General features: G+C 37.8%; 1 protein-coding gene across 2 annotated transcripts in view; it reads left to right on the top strand.

Annotated features, from left to right (window-relative positions):
- Positions 1-12,270, top strand: part of NID2 (nidogen 2) — an 81,439-nt gene that overhangs the window by 30,836 nt on the left and 38,333 nt on the right. For both annotated transcript variants that reach the window (XM_059914233.1, XM_059914232.1), the window contains exons 7-8: positions 1,222-1,422; positions 2,761-2,991. In XM_059914233.1, the coding sequence (XP_059770216.1) occupies positions 1,222-1,422; positions 2,761-2,991 (432 nt within the window). The remainder of the gene's footprint in view (positions 1-1,221; positions 1,423-2,760; positions 2,992-12,270) is intronic.

The following is a 12,270-nucleotide window of genomic DNA, read 5'->3' as shown; positions in this document are numbered from 1 at the left end:
CTCAGTAGTTGTGGCTCACGGGCCTAGTTGCTCCGCGGCATGTGGGATCTTCCCAGACCAGGGCTTGTACCTGTGTCCCCTGCATTGGCAGGCAGACTCTCAACCACTGCGCCACCAGGGAAGCCCCAGGACTGTTTTTAAAAGACAGTGATTTCTTCTAAAGGTTCTCCAGGTTGTTCTGAGAAATAGGATGATCCCATTTAGAGCATTCATGCCCTCTTACCCCAGTTTGTTGAAGCTTCCGTGTAATTCAGGTGTCACTCACAGATCTGCCAAAGAGGGATGCAGGTGGTAGTTCCAGGGCACCTGGAGATGATTTTACCTCATGGGGGAGGGGTGCCTTTCCTCTTTGTCCCCTGATAACTCTGAGCTATAATAGTATAGACAGTGCTTCTCAGACTTTAACCCACCTGCACGTCACCTGGGGCCTCGGGAAAGTGCAGGTTCTGATTCAGTAGGCCGGGGGTGGCAGGCCTGGGGTGTCTGTGATCCCGTTTTCCTAGCAAGCTTCCAGGAGATGATAATGCTGGTCTAAGGACCACCCTTTGATAGCAAGGGTGTAGAGAATAATTCCTGGCTTCTCACCTCACTACCCCTTGTTTCCTAGTGGATTTATCTTTATTGCACATAAAGTGTGAGAGAAAAGTTCTTGGCCCACCTCCAGCTGTAGAGCTCAATAGGCATTTGTAGGATCTTGCTCTTAATCAAGTTTTGATAAAACCTTGAGTCAAAAGTAGCTAAATAAAATACAGTATACCTAGTTACATTTGAATTTCAGATAAACAATTAATAATTGAATAATTTAGTATAATTATGCCCCAAATATTGTATGGGACATACTTATACTAAAAATATTTTTTATTCATCGGATATTCAAATGTAAATGGGTGTCCTGGGGATTTTTGATTGTTTTTGTTAAGTCTGACAGCCATAGAAAGAGAAAGGTCGAGGATGTTCCTAGGGGTTTATTTTTCACAGAAATCAAGTTCCTACAAAGAGAAGCAGTGTGAGATGGGATAGAATGGAACCATGCTCTTTAACAGAAAATTCGGGGAACTGGTGAGATCAACAGCTGATAGTACTTAACCTTGGTTATCAGATCTCCTTAGGCACCATCCCCAACAGTAGCAGAAATTGGGAAGTGGAAGTATGCACTGGTGATTATTGCTGGAAGATGCAAGGCCTCCTTTCATCCCTGGGCTGGATTTTTTTCCTCTCCAGGTGCTACCTTTATCCATGACATGGAAGTTACTTTCTACCCAGGAGAGGAAAGGGTTCGAATCACTCAAACTGCTGAGGGGCTGGACCCAGAGAACTATCTGAGCATTCAAACCAACATTCAAGGCCAGGTGCCTTACATCCCAGCGAACTTCACAGCCCACATTGCTCCCTACAAGGAGCTCTACCACTACTCAGACTCAGGTACGTGCAACCAGTTCTCACTCCGTAAAATGGGGATGGTGCGTATCTCACGAGATAGTTGTGAGGATTATGTGAGTGACTACGTGGAATGTCCTTATAGAACAGTGTGTGGCACATGAAATGAGCTCAGTGTTTTTTATTATTCTTGTTATTAGTGTGAGAAAAGTGCTGGCTGTTGTACAAAAGAATATCAACATCCCTACCCAATATTGCAGATAATAATAACATAATAACAACCTTGTCTATGGGGTGGGGAGGGATGGTATAATTTTGTACCGTTTTTAACCATCCTGCTCTCTGGGCTGTGGAAAAATATTGATTATTGGAATTTGTACTTGTTCTGTAACCTTGTTTCAGCCTGCTTTGAACTCAGAGATGCCGTACAGTGTTGTAAAACTACCACTAGATTTGGAGTCAGAAGACAGGAATTCTTATCATGGATGTGTTTAAAATATGTGGGGAATAAGATCACTTACTGTCTGAGAGCTTATTTTCTCATCTTTAGAATGAGAATAATCACCCTTTTCTGTCTCTCTTACATGGTTGATATGTGTAAGGTGTGATGTGTTCTGTAAGACACCCCCTGATTTTGAGACGCTGCCCCAATCTCGGTTGCTTTCCTGCAGCACAGGGGTTTGTTCTGAGTTGTGCCTTTGCTTCTCGTGCGGTGTGAGAGCTGGAAGCCAAGCAAGAGGCACAGGGAAGAGAATGAGCAGCAGAGATCTGGCCTGGGCACAGGGTAGCTGATGTCTAGAAAACTGCCTGGCCTCCCAACTCTGCACCCAGATGGAGATAAAAGACCCCCGCCCCTTTCCCCAGAAGCCTCCAGACTTAAGTGCAAGGTGTTGGAAGTCTTCTCTTCTGTGCACTGATGGATGGATTGGTTGAAAACTTGGGGGGAGCGGGGTAGAGTCAGGCCAACTTAAGTTCCACTTCTGGCTCTGCATACCAGCTTTGCTTCTTAGACTACTTAATTAACTCTTTAACCTCTGTGAGACTCTCCACACAAGATGGCAGGGCCCACCTCAGTGGTTGCTGTGAGGAATAAATGAGGCACTGCTTATAGAGTGCTGGGCATGGCTGGCATATAGTAAAGTTTATTCTTTGTGAATATTGACAGCAGTGATTATACCTCCTCCCTCTCAGTGCTTTGGTTTTACATCTACGTGGGTTCTTGGGATTGCCTTGCAGGTTTCCCCATATAAACTCAAACTTCCCAAGGGGACATGCTCCAGCAACTACATTAAAAACTGTGTAGAGAAACTCACTTCACATAAAAAAACCTCTATATTTAATATTTGTAAATTTCCTCGTTTGACTGAATAATGTCTATTGCAGCTGTGACCTCCACAAGTTCCAGAGCCTACTCTCTCACGTTGGGTGCCGTCAACCAAACACGGTCCTACCGCATCCACCAGAACATCACTTACCAGGCATGCAGGCATGCCCCCAGACACTGGGCCACCCCCACCACCCAGCAGCTGAATGTGGACCGGGTCTTTGCCTTGTACACGGATGAAGAAAAAGTGCTCAGATTCGCTGTGACCAATCAAATTGGCCCTGTTGAAGGTATGGTTTCCCTTTTTTGTTATTGCTGGGCAAAAATTATATCCAACCTTCTTTCTTTCATGCCTTTTGAGTGGCCTCAGAATGATTCACATAGGTTACTAAGGGTAACTGAGTGCCAGGCTCTGTTAGGTGCTGGGTGTAAGGATGAATAAAGCAGGGTCCTGTCCTTGAGAGGTAGAAATGGAACTTTTAGAATAGTGTTCCTGCCAAGATCAGGAATAGAGCATATACATGAGGCTGGTTTGCTGCAACACCCAATTTTGTGTGCCCTCTGTATTGGTGATACACCTGTGAACAACGTGTGGCCAAGTTAGGAGGGAGATTGATGCTGACAAATATTTGTTATGATTGTGATAAGTGCAGGGTGCTGTGAGCCTAGTCGCAAGGTTCAGGAATGATGTCCCCAACGAAGTGAAATTTTAGCTAAAACTTAAAAGATGAGAAGGATTTCACCAAATCAAGGTGGGACAAAGAGCCAGAGCCTAAAAGAACAAAATGAAATAGAACTTGCATGTATGAAAAAAACCAAGTTAGCATCATACTTAATGAGGACAGACTGGTTGCTTTCCCTCTAAGATCAGAAAGAAGATGCCTGCTCTTGATACTTCACTTCATCACTGTACTAGAAGTTCTAGCCAGGGCAGTTAGGCAAGAAAATGGAAAAAAAAAAAAAAAAAAGTCATCTAGATTGGAAAGGAAGAAGTAAAATTATCTCTATTCTCCTCTGACATGATCTTATTGGTAGAAAAACTAAGGAATTCATTAATAAAAAAAACTATTTGAACTAATAATTTCAGTAAGGTTGCAGGATATAAGATCGGTATACAAAAATTAATTGTATTTCTATAAAGTAGCAATGAGTAAACTGAAAAGGAAATTAAGAAAACGATTCCATTTCCAAAAGAATAAAATATTTAGGAATAAATTTTTAGGAAGAAGTGCAATGCTTTTACATTGACATCTATAAATGTTTCTGAAAGCAAAGATGGCTTAAATAAACGGAAAGACATTCTAAGTTCATGGATCAGAAGACATATTGTGTTTTTTAAATTATTTTTTAATTGAAGTATAGTTGATTTACAATACTGTGTTAATTTCTGCTGTACAGCAAAGTGACTCAGTTATACACATATATATATTCTTCTCTTATTCTTTTCCATTATGGTTTATCCCAGGAGATTCAATATAGTTCCCTGTGCTATACAGTAGGACCTTGTTTATCCATCCTAAATGTAATAGTTTGCATCTCCTAACCCCAAACTCCCAGTTAATCCCTTCCCCTCCCCACCAACCCCCTTGGCAACCACAAGTGGAAGACATAATATTGTTAAGATGGCAGTGCTTTCTAAATTGATCTATAGATTCAACACAATCCTGTCAGCTAGCTTTTTTGCAGAAACTGAAAAGTTGATCCTAAAATTCATATAAAAATTTAAAGAACCTAGAATAGCCAAAACAATCTTGAAAAGGAACAGAGTTGGAGGAATCATACCTCCTGATTTCAAAACTTAAGAGTAATCAATACAGTGCGGTCCTCTAATAAGGATAGATATACAGATCAATGGGAATAGAAGTGAGAATCCAGAAATAAGCACTCACATTTACAGTCAATTGATTTTTGACAAGGATGCCAAAACAACTCAATAAGGAGAAAGAGTACTCTTTTTAACAAATGGTTCTGGGATAACTCTGGATATCCACATGCAAAAGGATGAAGATGGTCACAGCAATAAGACAAGAGAAAGAAAAGACATCCAGATTGGAAGGGAAGAAGTAAAACTGTCACTATTTACAGATGACATGACACTATATAGAGAAAACCCTAAAGTCTCCACCAAAAAATTATTATGACTAATAAATGAATTCAGTATAGTTGCAAGATACAAGATTAATGTGCACAAGTCTGTTGCTCTTCTATACACTAATAATGAACTATCAGAAAGAGAAAGCAAGAAAAAATCCCATTTAGAATCACATCAAAAAGAATAAAATACTTAGGAATAAACTTAGCCAAGGAGGTGAAAGACCCATACTCTGAAAAGTATAAGACATTTATGAAGAAAATTGAATATGATACAAAGAAATGGAAAGATACGCGTGTTCATGGACTGGAAGAATTAATATTGTTAAAATGTCCATACTAGTGAAAACAAACTACAAATTTAATGCAATCCCTATCAAAATGCCCAGGACTTTTTTTTTCACAGGAATGAAAACAGATAATCTGAATTAGAACAAATAATCTGAAAATTTATATGGAACCACAGAAGACCCCAAATAGCCACAGCAATCTTGAGAAAAAAGAAGAAAGCTGGAAGTATCATGCCCCTGGACTTCAGACTATACTACAAAACTACAGTAATCAAAACAGTATGGTACTGTTATAAAAACATACCCATAAATCAATGGAACAGAATAGAGATCCCAGAAATAAACCCACACATTTATAAACAGCTCATAAAACTCAATACCAAAAACTAACCCAATTAAAAATTGGGCAGAAGACCTGAATAGACATTTTTCCAAAATAGGCATACAGATGGCCAACAGGCACATGAAAAGATGCTCAACATATCCAACATGTATATCCAACATATATAAATAGCTCATACAATTCAACATTAAAAAAACCCCAAACAACTCATTGAAAAACGGGCAGAAGAACTGAATAGAAATTTTTCCAAAGAGGAAATGCAGATGGCCAATAGGTACATGAAAAGATGCTCAACATCGCTAATCATCAGGGAAATGCAAATCAAAACCACAATGAGATAGCCATTCTGACAGATGTGAGGTGCTATCATCAAAAAGAACACAAATAAATGTGTTGGCAAGGATGTGGAGAAAATGGAACCCTTGTACACTGTTGGTGGGAATGTAAATCTGTGCAGCCACTGTGGAAAACAGTTTGGAGGTTCCTCAAAAAACTAAAAATAGAACTACCATATGATCCAGCAATTCCATTCCTGGGTATGTATCTGAAGAAAATGAAAAAAAATTCAAGAAGATACATGTGCCCCAACGTTAATAGCACAATTATTTACAATGGCCAAGACATGGAAGGAACCCAAGTGCCAATCAACAGATGAATGGATAAAGAACACTTGGTACACACACACACACACACACACACACACACACACACACACACACACACACACGAATACTATTTGGCCATGAAAAAGAGTGAAATTTTGCCATTTGCAACAACACGATGGACTTGAAGGGTTTTATGCTTAGTAAGATAAGTCAGACAGGGAAAGACAAATACTGTATGCTGTAACTTATATGTGGAATCCAAAAAAACGTGAATGAAATGAATATAACAAAACAGAAATAGATAATGGAGGACAAACTAGTGGTTACCAGTGGGGAGAGGGACGGAGGGAGGGACAAGATAGGGATAGGGGATTAAGAGATACAAACTACTATATATAAAATAACCTATAAGGATATACTGTACAGCACAGGGAATATAGCTAATAGTTTATAATAACTTTAAATGGAGTATGATTTATAAAAATATTGAATCACTATGTTATACAGCTGAAACTTATATAATATTGTAAATCAACTATACTTCAATTAAAAAATGAAATTGCATATGCAAACGTTGCATATGCAAACCTGTAAGCATTTTGCCTAATTGTAAAGCATTATAAAATATTGAAGTATTGTTAAATCTATTTCTAGACAAACAAGAATTGCAGTAAAATTGAATAATACTCATTAGAAAAAGAATGAAGATGGACCTCTACTTCACATCATATACAAAATTTAACTGAAAATGGGTCAAAGGCCTTAATGTACTTAAATTAAAATTTTAGAGAAAACTTAGGGGTGAACTTTTGTGACCCTGAATTTGGCAATGGCTTCTTCAATATTATGCTAAAAGTACAAGCAACAAAAGAAAAAAATAGATAGATGGGGTGTCATCAAAATTAAAAACTTTGGGGAATTCCCTGGTGGTCCAGTGGGTAGGATTCAGTGCTGCCGTGGCCCGGGTTCAATCCCTGGTTGGGGAACTAAGATCCTGCAAGCCAAGCAGTACGGCCAAAAAAAAAAAAAAAATTAAAAACATTTGTGCTTCAGAGGGCATTATCAACAAAGTAAAATACAACCTACAGAATAGGACAAAATATTTGCAAATCATATATTTAATAAGAGACTTGTATCTAGAATATATGAAGAACTTTTACAACTCAATGAGACAAATAATCTAATTAAAAGATAGGCAAAAAATTTGGATAGGTATTTCTCCAAAGACATCATCGAATGAGCCCATGAAAAAATGCTCAACATCATTAATCATCAGGAAAATGCAAAAAGCAAAACCATAATGAGATACTACTTTATATGTATGTGAATGGCTATAGTCAAAAAATGGATAATAGCACATGTTGGTGGGCATGTGGAGAAACTGAAACCCTCATATGTTGCTGGTATGCATGTAAAATGGTGTAACTGTGGAAAACAGCAGTTTCTCAAAAAAGTTAAACACAAAGTTACTATTTGACTGAGTAACTCTACTCCTAGTTATATACCAAGAGAAAGAAAGAAAAGCTTATGAAAACTTCATAATAGCCAAAAGGTGGAAACAACCCAAATGCCCATCAATTGATGGATAGATTTTTAGAATGTCATAACTCTCCAATTATAATAGATGGTATGGATAAGGATAGTATTAAATTTAGGTTAATGGATGGTGAAATTTGCTATAATACTAATAAGGGTGCGAGTTTTTTGTCATGTTAATAAGATTAGGCGTGCTATTAATGAAATACCTTATGTAACTTCAGGCACTCAGAAGTGGAATGGAGATAGTCCTAGTTTTATGGTTAGGGCTATTGTTATTACTACTGATACTGTTGGATTAAAGATTTTTGTAATGGTTCATTGGCCGGAATATAATAGGTTAAGGAGAAAAGCTATTATATGTAATATTGATGTGGTAGCTTGTGTTAGAAAATATTTAGTGGACGCTTCTATAGCTCGTGGGTTGAACTTTTTTATCATGATGGGGATAATGGCTAATATTTCTTTCAAATCCGATTCAGGTAAGTAGTCAGTGAGAGCTGGTTATTACAGTTATGGTCCCTGAGAGAATTGTTGTTAGGATGATGATAAAGATGATGGATTTTATTAGTACTGGAAGGATATAAACCAACATATTCGGGGTATGGGGCCAATAGCTCATTTAGCTGACCTTAGCATAGAATATAGTGTAATACGGTAGCACGAAGAATTTTGAATTCTTAAGGATAGGTTCAATTCCTGTGATTCTAGAAATAAGAAGGCTTAAACCTCTTTTATTTACTCTATCAAAGTAACTCTTTTATCAGACATATTTCTTATGTTTGTGGAGGGATGCTTGATGTTATAATAGGTAGTGAGACGTGCCATATGCATAGGGCTAGTGTTAGTGGTAAGAAGTTTGTTCACAGTAGATGTATTAACTGAGCATATTGGAATCGAGAGTAGGATGCTCAAAATCATAGGAAAGAAACTGTTAATAATAGTGTTTTTATAATAAAGTTTTGTGTATAGTTCTAATATGCGGGGGTTGTGGAATGCTCCTAGAAAGAGGATTGTTGTGAAAATGTTTATTATAATGGCATATTCTTTTTTTTTTTTTTAATTTGTTTATTTATTTATTTATTTATTTATTTTTGGCTGTGTTGGGTCTTCGTTTCTGTGCGAGGGCTTTCTCCAGTTACGGCGAGCGGGGGCCACTCTTCATCGCGGTGCGCAGGCCTCTCACTATCGTGGCCTCTCTTGTTGCGGAGCACAGGCTCCAGATGCGCAGGCTCAGTAGTTGTGGCTCATGGGCCCAGTTGCCCTGCGGCATGTGGGATCTTCCCAGACCAGGGCTCGAACCCGTGTCCCCTGCATTAGCGGGCAGATTCCTAACTACTGCGCCACCAGGGAAGCCCTATAATGGCATATTCTAAGAAAAATATAATGAATGGGCCTGCTGCATATTCTACGTTGAAACCCGATATGAGTTCAGATTCTCCTTCTGTTGTTAGGTCAAAGGGGGCCTGGTTAGTTTCTGCTAGAGAGGAGATAAATCACAGCTAGGGGTCATGATGGGAAGATTATTCATAAATGTTCTTGTGTTGTGATGAGGGTCGAGAAAGTAAAAGTTCCATTTATTTAAAGGGCTGATAGAAGAATAATTGCTAGTATTACTTCATATGAAATTGTTTGTGCTACTGCTCGTAGGGCTGCAATTAATACATATTTTGAGTTGGAAGCCCATCCGGATCATAAGATGGAATATACGGTGAGGCTTGACATAGCTATTATAAATAACACCCCTAGCTTTACATTAATGAGGGGATAAGGTATAGGTAGAGGAATTCATACGATTAGGGCTAGGGTTAGGGCTAGGATTGGTGCAATAATAAATATGGAAATGAAGGATGTAGCTGGTCATAATGGTTCTTTAATGAATAATTTGTGTCAGCAATAGGTTGTAATAGGCCATATGGTCCAAAGACATTTGGTCCTTTACAAAGTTGCATATAACCTAGAAGTTTTCTTTCAATTAATGTGAGGAATGCCATGGCTAGGAGAATGGGGATAACGAGTATTAAGATGTTAATTATAAACATTTTGTTAGGGAGAGGATTTGAACCTCCAGTTATAAAGGTTTAAGTTTTACGCAATTACTGGGCTCTGCCACCTTAACAAACCCTGTTCTTGGGTAGTATTTTGTATATATTAATTAAATTAAGATTATATCATTAACTGATTTATCAGGTGCTTTTTGAAAGTGGGCCTTATTTCTCTTGTCCTTTTGAACTGAGAGAAATATATAATAGATAGGAACCGACCTGGATTACTCCGGTCTGAACTTAGATCACGTAGGACTTTAATCATTGAACAAATGAACCTTTAATAGAGGTTACACCATTGGGGTGTCCGGATCCAACATCGAGGTCGTAAACCCTATTGTTGTTATGAACTCTAGAAGAGGATTGAGCTGTTACCCCTAGGCTAACTTGTTCCACTGATAAATTTTTGGATCAAGAAATGATGATATGTTTTGACTAGTAAGTCTAGACTTCAATCACTCAGAGCCTTTTTTGTTCTCTGAGCTCACTCCAACCAAAATTGTCAACCCATATAAAAATTTGTTATCCCTTAGTGGTTTAGTTAGTTTTTTGGGGGGTTAATTAAAGCTGCATAGGGTCTTCTCATCTTATTTTATTATTCCCTCCTCTTCATGGGAAGGTCAGTTTCACTGATTGAAAGTAAGAGACAGTAAAACCCTCATGAGGCCATTCATACAAGTCCTTATTTAGAGAGCAAATGATTATGCTACCTTTGCACGGCCAGGATACCATGGCCGTTTAACAGTTGTCACTGGGCCGGAAGTGCCTCTACTGCTAGTTATGCAAGAGCTGAGGTTTTTGGTAAACAGGCAGGGTTTATGTTTGCCGAGTTCCTTTTACTTTTTAAAATCTTTCCTTGAGTGCATGCCTGTGTTGGATTAACAGCTTACTTAATAAATAATTTAATGTTGCGTTGTGTTCATTTGCTGTTAATTATCAGTATAGTATTAGTTACTGATGTAAGCTTATGCAAGGAGAAATATTTCTTGTTACTCATATGAACATTATTGCCTCTATTGGTCAATAGACTAGTCCAGTATAAAGCTAGGAGTTGATTTGCTCATTATTGGTATTTAAGATAAAGTTATTGTTGAGCTTGAACGCTTTCTTAATTGGTGGCTACTTTTAAGCCAACTATGGTGTTGTTTTTACTCTCTAGATAAGGTTGTATCCATTTCTAAAAAGCTGTACCTTTTTAGATTAACATTTAAAAATCCATTAAAATTTATAACTTTTTTGGTAGTTTTTAAAGTTGAACTAAGATTCTTTTCCTGGACAACCAACTATCACCAGGCTCATTAGGCTTGTCACCTCTACTTATAAATCTTCTTATAAATCTTCTTATAATAAATCTACTTATTTTGCTACATAGATGAGTTTGTTCTAATAAACTGTTCATAAGTAGCTCATCTGGTTTCAGGATGTTTAACTTAAGTTCTCTTTGTTAAATGTTTACTAGTTAAATCATTATGCAAAATGTACAAGGGGTTAACTGCTTTTTGTTACTTTTAATGTTTCATCATTCCCTTACCTTATGGTCTCTGTAGTGCCAGAGGATATTTTAAATTTCTATCCCCTATACTTTAAATGTTGAGTAAATGTTTTATTTAATTTGCTTATATTAGTAAAACTTGTGGGGGGTTGGCTAGATTTAGTTCAAAGTGTTCATAATTATGAAATCTCCTAGGGGTAAACTAGGTGCTTCTATGTAAGCTAGCTTTGATTTATCCAAACACACTTTCCAGTGTGCTTACCTTGTTACGACTTGTCTCCTCTCATATAATTAGTGTTTAGTAATAGATTGTAGGAAGCTATTGTAATACTTGAGGAAGGTGATGGGCAGTGTGTGCTTACTTCATGGCCTTATTCAGTTAAGCACTCTATTCTTAATTTGCTACTAAATCCTCCTTTGGTTTTTAGTTTTCATAAAAACCTACGTGTAGGGAGAAATACATTCTTGAGATAGAAAATGTAGCCCGTTTCTTTCCACTCCATAGGTTACACCTTGACCTAATGTTTTTATGTATAATTATGCTTACTTTTGTTCCTTTTTAGGGCTTGCTGAAGACGGCATATAGACTGAATTAGCCAGGGTTGGTGAGGTTTATTGGGGTTTATTGATTATAGAGCAGGCTCCTGTAGAAGCACTGCCAAGCCCTTTGAGTTTTAAGCTGCTGCTGGTAGTACTCTGGCGAATAATTTTGTTATAATAATTATTTGGGTTTAGGGCTAAGCATAGTGGGGTGTCTAATCCCAGTTTGGGTCTTAGCTGTGGTGTAATTAGGAAATACTAAAGTCACTTTCGCAGTCTATTTTTATTTTAGCTATGGCTTTTTACAGCTTAATTAAAATTTAACTTTATGTTACTCTTTAACCCGCTTTCCGCTGAATTTCTATTAATTTGGGTTAATCGTTTGATCGTGGTGGCTGGCTCGAAATTTACCAACCCTAGTTAATATAACTTAGTTGAACTTTTGTTTATGACTTAATTTTAATCACTGCTGTTTCCCGTGGGTGTGTGGTTAAGCAAGGTGTTATGAGCTACTAGTATTAGTGGACTTGATGACAGGTCCTTTTAATGATTTAGAGGGCATTCTCACTGGGTCTCAGATGCTTGCATGTGTAATTTTATTAAAAACCAGTAGAAAGGCTAGGACCA

Source organism: Balaenoptera ricei, chromosome 2 (genome assembly GCF_028023285.1).
Source record: "Balaenoptera ricei isolate mBalRic1 chromosome 2, mBalRic1.hap2, whole genome shotgun sequence".
NCBI lineage: Eukaryota > Metazoa > Chordata > Mammalia > Artiodactyla > Balaenopteridae > Balaenoptera > Balaenoptera ricei.
The sequence above is the reverse complement of the archived record's forward strand: the minus strand, read 5'-3'. Positions and strand labels throughout refer to the sequence as shown.